A 19,976-nucleotide genomic window follows, 5' to 3' on the forward strand; every position below is an offset into this window, starting at 1 on the left:
ACACCTTTATATTGTGTTCCCTTTATATCTTCACAATCAGTGTAATCTGATTCAATAATTACTCTTATTAACCAGTTCTTATAATGTATCACCAACTCATGCCTATCTTTCCTAAAATTATACACATCCCTCACCCCTAATGTGTTCAGTGTTTTATGGAAGCATATTTTTTATTAAGCCTATGTTTTCAGCTACCAATGAAGTGTAGTATTTGGTTAAACACACTTAACCCATTCTGCAGAATTCAGCCAAACTTTTTTTATGCTCTTATGCTCGCAAGGCTGCATTTATTTGATTAAAAATGAGTTATTATAACAATTTATAATAATTATTTTATTTTTTAATAGATTGTAAAATGTAATTCCTGTAAGGAAAAGCTGAATTTGCAGCATCCATTATTATTATAGCCTTCATTGGCTCATGATTATTTCGAAATCCTTCTAATGCACTGATCTCTCATGAACCATTTCTTATTCTTATGAATGTTGAATAGAAAGTTCAAAAGAACAACATTTATTTGAAATATACCTTTTTTAAAGTCTTTACTGTCATTTTTGATCAATTAAATGTGTCCTTGCTGAATCAGTTTCTTCAGTAAAAAACTTGCTGACCCCAATCTTTCGAGTTTAGTTCCAAATCCAATCAAGTACATTATTTGGTATCATTAAGTGCTCTTGTAATCTCAGAATCTCTTGTAAGAATTCTTCAAATTCCCATCCCACTCAAGATCATGAGTCATCAATCTCTGTTACCTTCACAGGGCCACTGTTTTTCAGCTCCATGACATTAACTGTGTAATTCACTCTTCTGCCGTACTGATCGAATTGAATATTTCCTGTCAATCCATCCACACGCACCTGAGCAAACACATGCACACACACACAAATGTTAAATGGTGTAAAGTTCTCATACACAGACAACAGGCATTGGTAATGTGTTGGCAGGGCAAACCTGTTTGAGAGCACGCTCTATCTCCACCCCCTGAGCCCACGGCACCGCAGGATTGGCCAGGCAGTCTCCGTTGTTGCCACGGCGACTGATGTCAATCCTTTGTTTATGTAGAAAGCGGAATGCCTCTGTCATCACTTGCACAGCATCATATGTGAGAGCCGATGTGTACTGCAAGGTAAAGAAATATGAAGACTATAAAAATATATTCTCTTTTGGAGTTTAAAGGCCCCGATATACAAAATCGGAACAAATGGTGTGAAATGGTTCAAACTAAATCAGGCCAAAGTGAATTTTGTATAAAGTTTGTTTGGGAGAAACAGCTTGCCAAAGAGAACTTTGAGTAAAAATTTGCTCTGGCTGGTAAACCATAGAGTGGTGCAGGTATGACATCAGAACCCGGAAGACTAATTCGCCACTGATTCCTTCTAGAATTTTTATGGGGTTTTATAAAGGAGGTTTTCAATTAGTTTTCAATAAGGTTTCATTAGTTAACATTAGTTAATGTATTAACTAACATGAACTAACCATGAGCATAAGGTTCATCTTTGTTAACGTTAGTTAATAAAAATACAGCTGTTCATGGTTTGTTCATGTTCACAGTGCATTAACTAATGTTTACAAGATTTTAATAATGTATTAGCAAATGTTGAAATTTACATCAACAAAGATTAATAAACACGTTATACTGTAAGTGCAGTTCATTATTAGAACCTTATTGTAAAGTGTTACCAGTAAAATAAAGCCCATAACTTGATAATACTTTGACGTTTTGTTCTACAGCGTAAACTGCACAGTAGTACACACTAAGGCCCCGATCACACAGAACGCGTTTTTCAGGTTCGAAAACGCGAGGCACACCACACTGCCTTTTTTGGTTGACGGTTTTTTCATTTAGAAAATAGCAGTGCGCTGCGTTTTTTTAATGTTGCTTGGAAACCCCCGAATCAGCTATCCTGTCAGTCTAATCAAGGTAACGGTCGCCACAACGGAAGACCCGCCTCTCCATTCATTCGATTGGACAATAGAAAAAAAAACACGATGACGTCGGCGCTTCTCCGCTCAGAGTTGATTTTTTTCAACTTCAGGCGCTCAGAGCGCTCCTTCTAAAACGCGAGGCACAGCAGGCGGTTAAAACGCGATGCGCCCGGGGCGCATAAGCAGCGCGCATAACGCTCACTGCCATCAGAAATCTATTCAAAAAAGGCACCTCTCGCTGCAAAAAAGCGTTCTGTGTGATCGGGGCCTAAACTGTTTAATCTAGTTACTTATTAGAAACATACGTTTTCAAAAATGAACATAACAAAATATTCACATTTTCGCTATATGTGCGTAATTACGATGTAGAACAAAAGTCAAAGTATTGTCAAGTTATGTTTACTACAGGCTTTATTTTACACATAAATAAAAATAAATATTTTTTAAAAACCCCATAGGAAAATCTCAAAGGAACCAGCGACGAATTAGTCTTCCGGGTTCTGGCATCATACTGCACCACTCTATTGGTTTGTGGCGATTACATAATAGGTAGGTGTGCTCTGAGGCTCCGTGAAAATCTTCTCCAGTTCATTTCTTTGTTTAGTCCGTCAAGGTCAGACGTCCGCAAGTAAAAACATGAATACACTGGAGAGCCTCTTTATAGTAGAAATTGAAGTTATAATTGTACTTGAAAGAGACACTGACACTGTTTTTTCATGTTTAATTCGGTAAAGCTGCTTGCCTTTAAATAAGCTATAGTATAAAGTTCTTTATAAATAAACGTGACGTGACTTTTCTGGAGTGCCGAATTAGTTTGCCGTGAGTATATCGGGGCATAGATATAATGATAACATCCATAACAAATAGAGGTTTGTTGATGACTACGTTCAAAAATGCCGTGAGCCGCATTTTTATTGCAGCATAATTTAAATATTTGCAATCCCTCACCCTGATTCTGCTGTCTGCTCCAGGGTACTCCTTCTCCTCCAGTGCTTCCCAGCGCTGGTCAAATTTAGCCACAAGCGGGTCATCAAAATCCACTATCTGGAATCCAGATACATTCGCTCCTCCATACTGAATCTTGGACAAATCTCCATCCACAAAGCCCTGAAAAACACAGACACACTTTCTAATGACATAATTCAATTTACACAAGACTGTGAGTTATTGTATTATTAGTATCACAAACAAAAATGCAAACTCACTCATTCTCTCACACACAACACACACACACACTAACAAAAATATGTTCTAAGAACGTTTTGCTAATGTTCCCATTAAGTGATGAAAATGTTATTACTAAATGTTCTCTGAACATTGCACTTTAATGTTCTCTGAACATTCGGAAACAAATAGTAACATTTACATTTCAAAAATTATACGAACATCCAACTAAAATGTTTCAGAAGTTGTATAAACACCGTATCAATACAAAGTTCTGTCATGAAACTCTAGATGGCGCAGACTAATAGGTCCTTTAACTCAACCTGCTCGTAATCACATCGTTATCTATAGGGTACTATCTATAGGGATTGGTTCCTGCTGTAGCAAATGAGCTTGCGTGCGCAACCTTCAAATACTTGGGTAGCATTTGCCTTAGCAGTGCAGCACGCATTCAGAAACCCTCCACCTTCCCCAGCTCCACCTGTGTAGATCTTCTACGGGTAATTCATGTATGCTACATGTATACACTCCGAGAGTTGTCATGACAGAAATAAAGTTTTTGTGTTTTAAGAGTATTATTAAAGACAATATCACTTTCAACAAACGTTCTATTAACATTACATTTGTTCATAACTTTGAGAGAACCTTTTTCAGAACGTTAGCCAAAGTCCTGAGAACGTTCCTGTTAGCAGGGTAGATGGTGAGTAAATGAAGACAACATTTTTTGGTGAACTGTTTCTTTAACTAACAGCAATAAAAAATATATATATTCTTGACAACTTACAAAATTTGCAATGATGTAATGATATCCTTTCACATGTCGACCGATCGTAATGACCTGAGGAGAAGCAGGCAAAAAAATGTCATTCACAAGAGCAAATTTAATTAAAGCGTCACATAATGAATGCTAAAGATGTACCTAATACATCATTCTTTAACTACATTTCTGACCTTACACATATACTGTAATGTGTTTTTAGTACGCCATTCACCTGCTCCATAATGTCCTTGACTTTGTCCTGTTCACAGTCTAGGATGACTCTCCGCTCTTTCTTGTTCTCCAGGTCCTGAAAGAGGGAGCGATATGCCTCGTCTTTCCACTCATCCTTCAGGTTTCCAACGTTTATGGCTGTTACCTGCCATTTCCTCTCTGCTGCTGTGTCCAGCACTGCCTGCAGGGTAGACAGACCTACATAGAGAGAGACACAGCAGTGTGCATGAGAGAGTTTCACATCAAATGTCTCTATAAAATTTGTCATCAATCTGCTCAAGCTCTAATTACCTTTCTAAAGTGAAATTGCTTTAAAACCCCATGTATATTAGCTTCACTGTGTCTTTTTAAATGAGATTCAATCTCAATCACGGCTACTCTCTGTTTTAACCACTGTTCTACTTTAATCAACCACCACTCCAAATTACACCCAGAGACCTTGATATCAGGGGTATTTTTATTGCACTAGAAGGCCCCTTGAGACACCTTTTCTCCTTCATTTATCATTTCTCCTCCTCGTTCTCTTTATTACAACATTCTCTCTTTTGGTCATTTGCCCTTTCATACTCTTCTTCTCTTAAGCTTCTCTCCCCCTCTCCCTCTCTCTTTCTCTCTCGGATGATTTCATATCTAGGTCTTGGGGGAGAGATTTATTTCTCCGCCTCAAACCAGAGATGCAGCACATAACGGACACTCCAGTTAACAGTGAAAACATTCAGCCAACATAGTCGCAATGACAGAAATTCTGACACTGACAAAAAATGTGAGTACGAGCTCACAGAATATGTCCAAGACTGAGTTACGATACTGCAATATTTGTTAGCTGTGTTACAATACTTGTTACATAGAAATATTTATATATTTAAAAGGGATAATTTTTACAGTAAAAAAAAAAAAAAAAAATCTAAACCAAGCTGAAATTGTAGCTGATTCAAAACTTATCTTAAACCTGAACTTATCTGGAAATTAAAAAAATGTGATTACCAGGTCTGGAAAAGTAAAAGTAATTTTTATAGCTTTGCTCTTTATGAGTGCAATAAAAATAATATTGAAAAGGGTTTTATCCAGTAATAAAGCTAGATTTATCAGATAGATCCTGTAAGAACTCGAAAAATCATAGAAATGTATCGGTCAAATAATTTCCGAAACATTTTAAAATATGAAAAATGCCACACACACACACACACGGGGGTTTTTGTGAAATGTGGGGACATTCCATAAGCGTAATGGTTTTTATACCGTATTTTCTATCCCCTTACACTGCCCCTGCCCCTAAACCTACCCATCACAGGAAACTGTGCAGTTCACTTTCTGTGAAAAAAACCTCATTCTGTGTGATTTATAAGAATTTTGAAAAGTGAGGACATGGGGAACGTCCTCATATTTCACCCTCTTTTTGTAATACCTATGTCATACCCATGTCATTATACACATTTGTGTCCTGATATTTCACAAAAACATGCCCACACAGACACACACAAAACATCTTTACATCTATTTACTGCAGTTAACACTGGTGCTCTCATCTGAGAAGAAAGGATTGTGAAACTAGTCTTCAGGAAATGTAATTACGAAATCTTAAGGAAAATTAGCTAAATAATAATAAAAAAAGGCAAAAAAATATTTTATTAGAGCATTGACAATGTTGCTTACTTGAGAATACTAAATATATTGCCCAGTGGTAAATGCAATAATGCAAAAACAAATACATAAGGGCTCATTTTTCGAAACTAACGCCTGACAGAAAATTGGCCGTAGGCTCCGGTTGTTTCGACGCAAAACTTGGCATTTACCAATATGGACGTGAGAGCGATGGAGAGCGATCAAATCTCGTCAAGTCTGTGACCCATTAAAAATGGGTTTCGTGTTGCACAGCAGTTTTACATTCAATTTGGACAGATAAATTGTATGTCAAGAGAAACTTAGGTACAAAGGACAAAACCGGCAAACATACTGAGAGATGAAACTATAATAAACAGGTATGAATAAAGCAACAAAACAAAAAAATTATTGAGTGAATGAGAAAGACAGCGAGAGAGAGAGAGAGAGAGAGAGAGAGAGAGAGAGAGAGAGAGAGAGAGAGAGAGACTGTAATGTGCTTATCTGTAAGCACTCCCGACTCACATGCTCTTTCTCCAAGAGGCGTTTCACCACAAAGTAATAGGACTATTGATTAAATTCTCTAGTGTATGTGTGTTGAAGTGTGTGTGCAAGCAGCAAGCGTGTGTGCAAGCAGCACTGAAAGAGCCTTGCCTGAGAAAAAAAGATAAAAAGTGCATACATTTCTCAAATGAGAGAGCGTGTTTACCTCTGTCGCTGTCATACAGATAGGCGAACTTCTCCCACTTGTAATACTCCACCAGGCTGATGAGAGGGCCTTTGATATCAGGCCTCATCTGAAGAACAAACTGGTTGAGTCCGTCAGCTGGAAAACTGGGCGTGATGAAGGACACGTGCAGCGTCTCGCAGAATGACGTGATGGTGTTCACCGACTTCTTGTCGTAGAAGCCAAAGATGGCATATACTCCTCTGGAAAACTGAGAGCAAACTGAAAAGAAAAGAAAAAAAAAACAGATTGGAAAACAATACCACAATTTTCTCAAATTTTCCCATTCACGAACAAATAATTGACTCACCAAAAAAAAAAAAAACATTCATATAATCTGTAAATGAAGTTGACTATACACACTGCAAGCAGACATGAAGCAGACGTGTTTTCTTGCCCTTTTTTCCCCCCAAGTACATCTTTTTATGTCATCATATATTAAAGCGCAGCTGCTACAATGCAGTACAGAAAATAATTTGAGCACAAAAAATCTATGCAAACATGATATACACACTAACTCAAACCACTGCCAACAACCTAATATATTAAGTCTTTAGTTTATACACAGACTCATTTTGACAAAAGCCACTAAATGATCTAAACTGCAACCAATAAGACAGAAATCAATTGGAGAATTAAGTGTGTTTACTTGTACTTTGAAGGTTCAATTTTAGTCCTTAATGTTGATGGGTTTTTTATGGTAACAAGAATACTTTCTGTAAAAACCTTTTAGACAAACATGATTCTCTACAGTCAGATTTTATCAGCCAATGGCAATTTGGCATCAACTCAGCTAACAAATTTAGATTATATAAATGTTTTTCACCCAAATATAACATTTTAAAATGTTTTAAGAACATTTTTTTCTTGGTTATGTAAAAATCCATTCCCCCCGGGAACATTTCTTCTACTCTTCCATCCATTCTCCACACTGTATATCTAGGATTGCGCTGTTGCTGAAGCCTATCCCAACACCCTGGATGGATGGCCAGTCCATCACAGGCTCACACACAGACAATTTAGCATCACCAATTTACCTATGCTGCATGTCTTTGAACTGTGGGGGAAACTGGAGTACTTGGAGGAACCCCACACTGACACACAAATAACCTGCTAACCAGGGATACATGTCGGATACATGTATTTAAAATACGTATTTGAAATACAAAATACTATACTAATACCAAAATACTAATGGCCTTTGAAAAAAATCTAATGTAATTTGTATTTGAATATATGCACAAGATTATGCATCTTTAATATAAGCACAATAATGTACAATTCTAAAAGTAGTAATTTTATATCATCAGCGTCTGTCAAGAGTTTTTGTCTTGTAATGTTTTATTTTGGCTCTAGAGGTCCCCATTAAGGCTGTCACTTTTGTAAAAAAAATCCTGTTCGATTTTTGAGACACAAGTGTTCATTGAATCGATTCTAAAATCGATTTTAAATGACGTTTTCATTTTCAACGCTAAATATAGCCTACGCCAATACACGGACAACTAACGGGCATTAGGATGAAAGTAAAGAGGGCGCAGCCGTCTTTTCATAAGTGAGGGGGACAGAAATGTCAGGTATAATACCTGTTTTTTTCTGACCTCTGTCTAATTGACAGATTTAATTGATCTATTGCTTTTAATTCAGTAAGATATCAAATACACTGCTGAACAATAACCACTAATATGTATAATATTTTCCCCTATATTTTATACAAATCCTCATATTAGAATGATTTCTGAAGGATCATATGACACTGAAGACTGGTGTAATGATGCTGAAAATTCAGCTTTGATCACAGGAATAAATTACACGTTTACTAGCTCAGTTACATAGTAAACAGCTGTTTTATATAATAAATGCAGCCTTGGTGAGCAGAAGGTACTAAACATTAAAAAGGATGTCAGTTAGCACTGCATTATTCATATACTTTATTGTCAATAAATACCTTGAGATGGCTTGAAAAACACACATGAACCATATAATGTCGAAATCATGTGTTTGTCGTCGCGTTTCATCAGTCATAATTATCTTTATTTAGCTGCTGGTTCAGCGCTGTGAATGCCTTTGGAACGTGATTACTTCTATGAATCCGTTTTGGACTTTTTGTGAGAGGGCGCCCTCCGGCTTCGAGTATGAATTGGAGTGTTGCACAAGAGTGTTAGCACTCCATGGTGTTCAGAGCGCCTTGTTTTTGGATACGAATAAAATGACAGGTCATGTAGATTTATTCACATTGGCTTCTACGTAATCAAACTTGCCCGTGTAACAGACGTAGGCCAGTAAGAGCGGTACGACTAGACGCCGGTTCGAATCCCCCACGGAGCTGGTCGACTTGGACCGGTGAGACTCGGTAAAGTGCGGGGGACGAATTTACGTTTTATTAAAGGTGCGGGGGACACGTCCCCCCCGTCCCCCGCGTAATCTACGCCCATGCTTGAGACGCACAAGTCAGCAATATTTCTGATGATTTATTTTGTGCACAATGACAAACAGGAGTGCAACATTCTGGGAAAAAAAACATTAAGCAGAGTGGACTGCCATAACGTCAAAGAAAAACAAGCTTTAACATGGCTGTGTTTACGATTATAAATTCCACAACAACAACAACAAAATTGTAGCCCATGAAAAGAGGTTGAAAATAAAGCTTAAAAATGTACTAGCATTGAATGTGAAGTTTGTGTGGATAATAATTTAACGTAATTATTCAACCGTTCAAAATTAAACTTTGAATGAACTTAGCTTGCGAACAGGCCATGTGTTTTTTTTTTATTGAACGTAACCGACACTTACGCCGCATTCACACGGGGCTTCGGCGTCAACGCTTGATGGAGGGCGTGGCTGAAGCTTGGTGCCTGACGCGACCGTCATAGTGACAACAGCTAATCTGCCGCTTGGACCACAACACAACACAAAAAAGCGCCTTTTTTGACAGCTAGTCTGTGAGACTATTTTGTGTATGAAAACTGATCACTTTAATATTTGATTCCTCATTTGGCTGGGGGATAGCGCCTATTTGAACCACACATGATATGATATATGATATATCGACCATGATATGATATATCGATATGAGTATCGACCAAGATGGCGGCGCGAGTAGATCGCGAGGCTCAGCGTCTCTCCAGATTCTGCAATTTTGCTGTATTTTTCTTGTTCATCTCGGGTCTGTTCGTACAGAACAGTTGTGCTTTTACATCGTACACCCGTTGTGAGCTTTTGGATATTGGTTTGCGAATTTCCGACAGTTTTATGGACAATCTTCAACTCCTTCCTGAGATCGCTAGGACGCCCGAGGCGATGCGCTCTGCCCGGCCGGGCGGAAGTGCTAGAAGGCGGCGCTGTGATCGTAAACAAAGGCGGGGTAAGCGTGGAGGTCTAAGAGCTAAGCTAAGGCTAACTCCTTACCGGCTCTCTTTACCCAGCATTTTCCTTGCCAATGTACGATCGCTAGTGAACAAAATGGAGGAGATTCGACTCAGCATTACACACAGTAAGAAACTTTTGAACTGTAACGTCCTAATCTTCACTGAAACCTGGTTAAACAGCGGAATACCGGACACCGCTATTGAGCTAGCGGGACGCCACACACTCCGGGCGGATAGAACACTAGATGGCTCCGGGAAGAGCAGAGGGGGTGGATTGTGCATTTATATTAACAAAGCTTGGTGCACAAACTCTGCTATTGTTGGGAGTCATTGTTCAGCTAACCTGGAGTTTCTCATGGTTAAATGTAGACCGTTTTATCTACCGCGGGAGTTCACCTCCACTATTATCACTGCAGCCTATATTCCTCCGGATGCTGATGCCAAGCTTGCTATGAAAGAACTTCACGCAGCCATCAGTAAACAACAGACTGATCACCCGGAAGCTGCGTTTATTGTTGCAGGTGACTTTAATCATTCAAACCTAAAGTCAGTGCTACCCAAGTTTCACCAGCATGTTTCCTGCCACACCAGAGGAAACAAAACCTTAGACCATGTTTACACAAACATGGCTGGCGCTTACGTTGCGACACCCCTCCCCCACCTGGGACAGTCAGACCACCTCTCTTTGTTTCTATCACCCAAATATTCACCCCTCATCAACCGTGTGAAGCCATCAGTGAAGACCATCAAGGTGTGGCCTGCGGGGGCAGACTCCACACTCCAGGAAAGGTTTCTAAAAACAGACTGGAGTATGTTTGCTTCTCAAGCCACCAGTGGCGCTCACACGGACATTGACTCATTCACTTCCTCTGTATTGGATCATATCAATACCACCATCGACAGTGTTACAACCCAGAAACAGATCACCACATACCCTAATCAGAAGCCTTGGATGAACAGGGAAGTTCGACTCCTGCTGAAGTCACGCAATACTGCCTTCAGATCAGGTGATGCACAAGCCTACAGTACATCCAGAGCTAACCTGAAGAGGGGCATCAAAAAGGCCAAGCACTGCTACAAGCTAAAGATAGAGGGTCACTTTTCCAACTCTGACCCTCGACGCATGTGGCAGGGCATCCAGGCCATCAGTGACTACAAACCCACCCACTCCACCCCCGCAGCCACTGATGTCAACTTCCTGAACGAGCTAAATTACTTTTATGCTCGTTTTGAAAGAGACAACAGAGAAACTGCCACCAAGCTCAAACCCTCAGCTGACCACCCACCAATCACACTCTCCTCCACAGATGTCTGCAAGGCACTGAGCCGGATCAGCGCACACAAGGCAGCTGGACCAGACAACATCCCTGGACGTGTGCTCAGGGCATGTGCGGAGCAGCTCGCTGGGGTTTTTACAGACATTTTCAACCTGTCTCTTGCCCAAGCAGCTGTACCGACATGCTTCAAACGCACTTCCATTGTGCCAGTGCCGAAACACTCTAGCCCGAGGTGCCCTAATGACTACCGCCCTGTAGCACTCACACCCATCGTTATGAAGTGCTTTGAGCGGCTGGTCCTGGAACACCTAAAAGACTCTCTACCATCCACATTGGACTCACACCAGTTTGCCTACCACAGCAATAGGAGCACAGAGGATGCCGTTTCCATGGCACTGCACTCTGTGCTCACCCATCTGGACCATAAGAACACGTATGCACGCATGCTGTTTGTTGACTTCAGCTCAGCATTCAACACTGTCATCCCATCCAAGTTAATAGCCAAACTTGGAGACCTGGGCATCAACACTTCAATGTGTAACTGGATTTTGGACTTCCTAACTGACAGACCCCAGAATGTTCGTTCAGGATTCACCTGCTCCACATCCATCACACTCAACACTGGTGTACCACAGGGCTGTGTGCTAAGTCCGTTTCTCTACTCCCTCTTCACCGCCGACTGCAAGCCTGTGTATGGATCTAATTCCATCGTCAAGTTTGCGGACGACACAACGGTGATTGGGCTCATCAGCAACAACGATGAGACTGCCTACAGGGAAGAGATCTAGCATCTGGCCACATGGTGCGCTGATAATAACCTGCTCCTCAACACCACCAAAACGAAGGAGCTCATCGTGGACTTCAGGAAAGAGTCAAGAGGCACACACGACACCATCCACATCAATGGAATGGCTGTTGAGCGTGTCTCCAGTTTCAAGTTCCTGGGGACCCACATCTCGGCGGACATGTCGTGGACGACCAACACCTCCAGCCTGGTCAAGAAGGCTCACCAGCGCCTCTTCTTCCTGAGGACACTGAGGAAGAATCAGCTCTCCTCGGCTATCCTGGTGAACTTCTATCGCTGCGCAATAGAAAGCATCCTGACCAACTGTGTGGCAGTGTGGTATGGGAGCTGCTCTGTTGCGGAGCGCAAGGCACTGCAGCGGGTGGTGAAAACTGCCCAGCGCATCACAGGGACTCCACTGCCTGCCATCGAGCACATCCAGAGGAAACGCTGCCTGCATCGAGCTCGCAGCATCCTCAAGGACTCCTCTCACCCAGCCCACAGACTGTTTTCTCTCCTGCCCTCCAGCAGGCGTTTCAGGATCCACCGGACCAGGACCAGCAGACTAAAGAACAGTTTTTTCCCCAGAGCTGTCTCTTTATTGAACTCAAACCCCCGTTGATCCACTTCCCTCATAAACTGATAACTCTCCTACCTCACATCTTCCTTCACTTTGTTATTTGCACTACCGACTGTTTATCACAGTAACAACTGTTTACATATGCATCTTGCACTGCCATATCTTAACTGGATTATGCTCATTTGCACTGCCGACTGTATTTATAGTACCAATGTTTACATTTGCATTTTGCACTGTACTTCTAACTGTAATATGCAACCACTTTCCACAGATTCTCCAACCGTCTCTGCCACCTCCTTCCAGGTCTGGTCTCTCCAGTTTGTGTCCCGGTATGTAAATAATGATTGGTAGTAAGGACCGGGTGATTATCCACCGCAATTATTAGCTTTTCCTCCATTTTAGATCGTTCTTTACTCTTCATTCGCTCTTCATTCACCGGTGTTTTAAACGAACGCGATTGGCTAGCGTCTGCTCTAGGATATTTGCATAGGGTGATCTGATTGGATGACGCCTGCGTTGGCGCTTGAAAAGTTGAGAAATCTTCAACTTTTGCCGCTTGCAACGCGAGTGAAGCGCCGCGACGGAACCCACAATTCAGTTCGGCAACGCATGACGTCACCCATTCAAAGTAAACGAGAAGCGTTGACGCCGACGCCCCGTGTGAATGCGGCGTTAGGCTATGCGGGCGTTACTGATGAAACGTGCAAATAAGGCTCTATTACAAATTATTGGACAGGAAAACAAGTCTATCAACATTTTCGGGGTCCAGAGCAGAGCGTTTTTTATTCACTATATGCCCAGCTGTTGAGAAGACGCGCTCCGACCGCACTGATGTTCCAGGGGCACTCAGGTACTTCATTGCCAGCTGCGCAAGGTGGTATTTCGAACTGCCAATCTTCCACCACAAAAGCGGGTCGCTGTCAGCTGGCAAAGGTGGTTCCTTTTCATAAATCAACATCTCCATGTGCGGAGCTCCACTCATGAACCGCTCACCGGTAAAACGCAGTCCGCTCAAAATGCCGCGCTGACAGGAACTTTATCTGTACTGTAGCCTACTTGTTGTAGCATTAAAACACATATTTAGTTTTATATGTTAAATATAAATATATTTAATTAATTAAAAATAATAAATATAATAATGTTATGTTTAAATTTAATTTAGGACACCTTGAGTATTCGCTACAATTGAACAGGACACATAAGATGGGAAATATGGGGGTCAGAAATTATTTTGACCACTTAAAGCATTTCTTTAAAGTGAATTTAATTTTATATAAATTGTTTCTTAATTTTAATCAATTGTTTTATCGACTAATATTGCATTGATTTAATAAATAATAAGAAAATATAGCATACAATGACATGGAGGCGCTGGCTCCGCGTGAACAACGGCTTAAATGAACAACTACCCTACTAGGAAAAAAGCTTTAGTTGGGGCAGCCCTATAGCCATTTATTTCAGATAGACCTATATTTGTTCCAGCATGTCACAAAGGGCATTTCGGGTTGAGCGAGCGGCGCTGAGAGGAATGAGAAAGCTGCTCTCCATTCTGGAGGAAATAGCGCTCATTCTTTTCTACGCACACAGCATTGTCACAATATGACCTCATGCAAGTTTTAAAAACATATTTCAACATATTAATAATACCTGTTAATAACTTTTATATTTGTTTAATTCGTTCAAAAATAATAGTGTACATATTTGGTTAAAATCGATTCCCTATTTTCGTTTTCGAAACTTGTGTTGGTTGGTCCGATCGATTGTGCAATCGATTTTCGAACGTAAAGTGACAGCCCTAGTCCCCATAGGACTCATGTCTAAACATGTGCCTTTTGTAATCTGTGCTATTGTTTTCACCTGTTTCTCATTCTGTGCTGTGTATTTAAGCTGGTCTGTTTCTCTGCATCCTTGCTTGGTTATTGTGGTTCCTAAACCTGTGACTGCTGTAAGTTTGCTCTTGTCCCAAGAAGGTTTCTTTTGTGCCTTTTTGATTGTTTCCAGAGTTTGCTTTTTGCTGTTACGGTAACCTTTTTCCTGAGCTTCTGTTTTTGAGATTGTTGACTCTCCTTTTTGATTTTGATATCCTTCTGTTTTTGTGATTGCCTGGAAGAAAGGGCTTTTTGTGCCCTTTTCCTTTTTTTGTTGGTAATAAACACTTTTTGATTCAATTTAAGCAAGTGTCTGACTATTGGGTTCAAACCCCTCCTGTGGCTCAGTTGTGAAATCTAAGACTTTCTCACGAGAGACCCGAGTTTGATTCCCGGCTCTGGCAGAATAACCAAGCCATATTATGAACCCAGAGACGCCGAACCTTCAAGAACTCTTTTCCACAGTTGCTCAGCATGAGTCCACAGTTCAGCGTCATGAGACAGCCCTAGCTCAGCAGGAGACTTTGATGGCTAAACACTCACAGGTACTGACCGATCTCATGACTTCTATCCGTCAGATCTTTGACCAGCTGCCATCCACTCCAGCTGCTGCCTCTACTGCTGCCTCTGTACCCCTCCCGGAGTCTCAAATGCTCTCTCCTTTGGCTGAACCTCGCCTACCTCCACAACAACGTTTCTTGGGTGATCCCAGTGCATGTGATGGGTTCCTAACTCAATGCTCTCTCACATTTGAACTACAGCCATCTTCCTTCCCCTCAGATCAGGCCAAGATCGCATATGTTATCACCCTCCTTTCTGGCAAGGCTCTCTCCTGGGCAACAGCGGTCTGGAAGGCACAGGCGCCCTGCTGTTCAAGTTATTCTATGTTCAAAGAGGAGTTCAAGAGAGTCTTTGACCACCCCCTCAGCGGTCGGCAAGCCTCTAAGAGACTTCTCACCCTCCGACAAGGTAATGGCCGCGCCGCTGAATATGCCATTCAATTTCGGACAGTTGCAGCGGGAAGTGGTTGGAAAGACGAGGCCCTCATGGTGAGTTTCCTGAACGGTCTATCTGAGGCGATCAAGGATGACCTGGCTACCAGAGAACTGGCCCGTGATCTCGAGACTCTTATCGATCAAGCAATCAGGCTAGATAATCGCCTCAGGGAAAGAAACCTGCATCGCCAGTCTGCTTCCACACTGTCTGCCAGCCCGGCTCCTTTTCAAATGCTACCAGTGCCCCAAGATTCTCAAGAACCCATGCAGTTGGGTAGGGCTCGACTGTCTCCCTCAGAGCGAGGCGCTGTTGTCTATATTGTGGACTACAGGGTCATTTTCCCTCCTCTTGTCCCGAGCTCTCGAGAAACGCCCAGTCCCGCACAGGCAAGGAAGGACTGTAACGGGAGTAACACGCACTGCTTCACCTTCCAACGCTGGGTTGTCCCTTCCCATCACACTCACTTGGGGAGACAAGGAACACCAACTCCAGGCCTTTATTGATTCCGGCGCCGCCGGGAACTTCATGGATATTTCCCTTGCCAAGAGTCTCCAGATCCCTACTAATTCCCTTCCTGCCCCCCTAACTGTAACAGCCTTGGATGGAAGACCGTTAGCTCCTGGGAGAATAACCCACATCACCTCTCCCCTTTGTCTCTTCATTAACCAGCACCAGGAGAGAATGCACTTTCACATAATACAGTCTCCAGAGTTCCCTGTTATCCTCGGTCACCCCTGGCTCCTCCAGCATAACCAACACTTTGACTGGTCCACTGGCGCAGTCCTCAATTGGGGTTTCACCTGTCAGACTACATGCTTGGCCCAGAACTCCCTTGATCCTGTTCGCGAGTCTCAGGAACCCTTAGACCTGTCTCAAGTACCTACTCAGTATCACCCCCTTAAGACGGTGTTCAGCAAGAGGAAGGCCACCTCCTTACCTCCACACCGCCCCTATGACTGCGCCATTGAGCTACTCCCTGGAACCTGTCCGCCCAGAGGTCGTATATTCTCTGTCTTCTCCTGAACGAACTGCTATGGACAAGTACATTGACGAACCCCTTTCAGCAGGTATCATCCGTCCCTCCACTTCCCCTGCTGGAGCTGGATTCTTCTTTGTTGGGAAGAAGGATCGCGGACTTCGGCCATGTATTGATTATAGGTCAGAATAAGATTATTCTTAATAAGATCACTGTTCGTAACCGCTATCCCTTGTCATTAAAGCTACACTGTGTGATATTTTCCCCCATCTAGTGGTGAAAAGGTATATGACCATCCAGTGAATTTTAGTTTCTGTTCCTCTCAATTCCGATTTCGTTTCAACTCCTATGGTGGCCGATTTAGTCCAAGATTAACATGGCTTCCAGTTCGACCTCGTCCACATTCGACACGGTGCCTGTGGGATATTCTGTTCGCAGTGGGATGGTTGGAACTCAACTGGCCTAATTATTCGGCTAGAAAGAACTGCAGCTAATCCAGAGTGAACTTTGATGATAGTAATGTTTATTCAGTCATCCAATTACAAGGCATAAACAGGTTTGCGTGGATATGTACATAAATGTGGTTTCTGTGAGAGAACAAATAAGGATGGTAAATATACATACACAGTTAAGAACTGTATAACTACACTTATAAGTTACATTTGTATAATATAACCGTAAACCAGAGCTTATTGTACCATATATAGGCGCTTAAGGCAGCTGCATTAAAAGGAGCGGAGCTGCCGCTGCTAACAAGCGGTGTCTGGTTACAAAAGTGTGTGCGCCGCTTTAACGTTAGCACTGCAGTGCGTTCTGTATAACAATTGTTAATATGCCGATCAGACCTGATACATATTTCCATCAACATACATTACAAGCAAATATTTTCTATAAACGAATAAACATTGTTGATAACAAAATAACTGAATGATTATTCAAATAGGTGAGCATTATGCTATTGTATGTTGACACAAAAATACTTCTGAGGTGACATCAACTGAATTACGCGATGACACACTCTGAAACACATCTACAATGACAATAACTATTATTACTTACGGAGATATTAACGCACAGAAATACCACACAAGGAAAAACAGACTTTTGAGGAATAAACAAGCCAGGAAAACTCCGTATAACTCTGTTACTGGACGCTGCTGAGATGAAAACTCTCTGCACATGCACCAGACAAGTCTGAACAAGTTGACGCGCACATGCGCGAGGCAGAGAATTTTGTACAGTGCCATCGAGTTAAAACCGGTTAAAACGCGAAAAGCGAAGCTTGGATTTACGGGTATGTCCCTCTTTGGCTAATGTACTTTCAAGATGGAGGGGCAACATGGCGACCATCGTTAGATCCCATTACCTTATGTATTTTCAATGGCATATTATAAACTTACGAGAATACTTTATTACTTGAAAGAAGTAAATATACATTAATGAGCACATATATTTTTGAAAGAACTAAGTGTTTTTAGCTAAGAATAGACTAAAAAAGTTACACAGTGTAGCTTTAATGGGCACTGCCTTCGAAATTCTGCAAGAAGCCTCCATCTTCACTAAGCTTGATTTGCGCAATGCCTACCATCTTGTGCGCATCAGACAAGGAGATGAGTGGAAGACCGCCTTCAACACGCCCACTGGACACTATGAGTACTTAGTTATGCCCTTTGATCTCACTAATGCCCCTGCAGTCTTTCAAGCTCTCATTAATGATTTTCTCAGAGACATGCTCAACCAGTTTGTTTTCGTCTACTTGGATGATATACTCATCTTGTTGAGTTCCCTCCAAGAGCATGTGAAACACATCAGTAGGGTTCTCAGATGCCTTCTGGACAACCATCTGTATGTCAAACCTGAAAAGTGTGAGTTTCATGTGACCAAGGTCCAGTTCCTGGGGTTCATCATCAAGCCTGGCCAGATACAAATGGACCCTCAAAAGGGTTCGGGCTGTTGTGGATTGGCCCACCCCCTCATCGGTAAAAGAGGTACAGCGTTTTCTTGGCTTTGCCAATTTTTATTGCATCATCCTGAACTTTAGTACTGTAGCTGCCCCTTTATCTGCCCTCACTAAGGGAAACACAGCCGGCTTTTGTTGGGGGGCTGAAGCTGTGTTGGCCTTCAACAAACTCAAACGCCGTTTCACCTCTGCACCTGTTCTTATTCTACCGAACCCAGATATTCCTTTCATTGTGGAGGTTGATGCCTCGGACATTGGGGTTGGAGCTGTGCTGTCCCAAAGGGGTGAGGACAACAAGCTGCACCCTTGTGCTTTCCTTTCCCACCGCCTTACACCAACGGAGAGGAACTATCATGTGGGGGATCGAGTACTACTGGCAGTTAAGCTAGCGCTTGAAGAGTGGAGACATTGGCTTGAGGGGGCCAAACATCCATTTCAAGTGCTTACAGACCACAAGAACTTAGAATACATTCAGCAAGCTAAGCGACTCAAACCCCGCCAGGCACGTTGGTCCTTATTCTTCAACCGATTCCAGTTCATCTTATCTTACCGCCCCGGCTCCAAGAACTTATATGCAAAGTATATGCAAACACGCCTCATGAAGATTCCATTACTCCTATTATCCCCAGTTCCAAGATATTAGCTCCTATCAGGTGGGAGCTGGAAAAGACTGTAAAACAAGCCCAGGCCCGAGAACCAGACCCAGGAGGAGGGCCAACCAACCTTGAGTTCTTTTTGAAACAATCTTTTTGATTCAATTTAAGCAAGCGTCTGACTATTGGGTTCAAACCCCTCCTGTGGCTCAGTGGTGGAATCTAAGACTTTCACGCCACCAACCCGAGTTCGATTCCCGGCTCTGACAAGTGTCATTAGCGAGTGAGACACTTTTTGCTGATTTTGAAGTCGCTTTTGTACCGACCACATTTTGAAAGCCATTGAAATGTGGAAGGCTTACAACTCAATGGAAGAGTAATCTGTCATTTTTAATAAATAATTCATACATGTAACACAACACATTTGCACTGTCCAGACAGGCCTAATCTATAAACCTTGTCACACACATAGCGATTTCGAAACAATAAACGGCTTAAGTATGTATGCAGCACCTGCACACTCTGGACTGTGCGTACACACTCTTTTATTGTGCTTGAAGAGAAAGAAAATACTTTCCATTTACACATTTAGATTAAATATATGCCATGTATAAAATACATTGGTGGCCAAAATTATTAGAACACCTGACAGATCTGAAAATACTGTACCTTTTTTTGCCTCCAAAACATGACTTCATTTCATTATGTTCATGAAACCTGAGCAGATGGTTGCTCTGACCATCAAATATCAGATGAAGTTTTTATCCACTTTTATATTTTTCTTATTTCCTCTCGGAACTGAAGCCGAAGGCTTTCCTTTGAATGTACAATAGATCTGTCCAGTTTATTTTCCAAATAAGGATGTTGAGGTCTGGAATTTGAGGGGGCCAGTCCATCATTCTCAATGTACCAGCAGATTCCTTCAGTCGCAGGTAGTTCCCGCAATAGTTAGAAGAATTTTCTGGTCATTGTCCTCTTGGAAAATAAATCCAGGCCCAATAAGACGACTCCCAGATGCCAAGTGTTCTAATCATTTTGTCTACCACTAGCTGTATATGCCAGAGTTAAGCACAAAAATTGCAAGAAATCATTATCAGGGTTCTCACTCGTCCTGGAAAACCTTGAAAACCTGTCAAGTCAGAATTGCGAGATATAAAGTCGCAATTCTGA

The 19,976-nt window shown here is 41.9% G+C and overlaps 1 protein-coding gene across 1 annotated transcript in view; it reads right to left on the reverse strand.

The window, feature by feature from the left end:
* Nucleotides 1–19,976, reverse strand: part of gria2a (glutamate receptor, ionotropic, AMPA 2a) — a 56,057-nt gene that overhangs the window by 16,245 nt on the left and 19,836 nt on the right. Inside the window, exons 3-8 of the mRNA XM_079812244.1 lie at nt 6,390–6,629; nt 4,083–4,279; nt 3,875–3,928; nt 2,875–3,033; nt 952–1,119; nt 753–857 (exon numbers count right to left, since the gene is read on the reverse strand). Coding sequence (XP_079668370.1) covers nt 753–857; nt 952–1,119; nt 2,875–3,033; nt 3,875–3,928; nt 4,083–4,279; nt 6,390–6,629 — 923 coding nt within the window. The remainder of the gene's footprint in view (nt 1–752; nt 858–951; nt 1,120–2,874; nt 3,034–3,874; nt 3,929–4,082; nt 4,280–6,389; nt 6,630–19,976) is intronic.

Source organism: Gobio gobio, assembly GCF_949357685.1.
Source record: "Gobio gobio genome assembly, chromosome: 3".
NCBI classification, from domain to species: Eukaryota; Metazoa; Chordata; class Actinopteri; order Cypriniformes; family Gobionidae; genus Gobio; species Gobio gobio.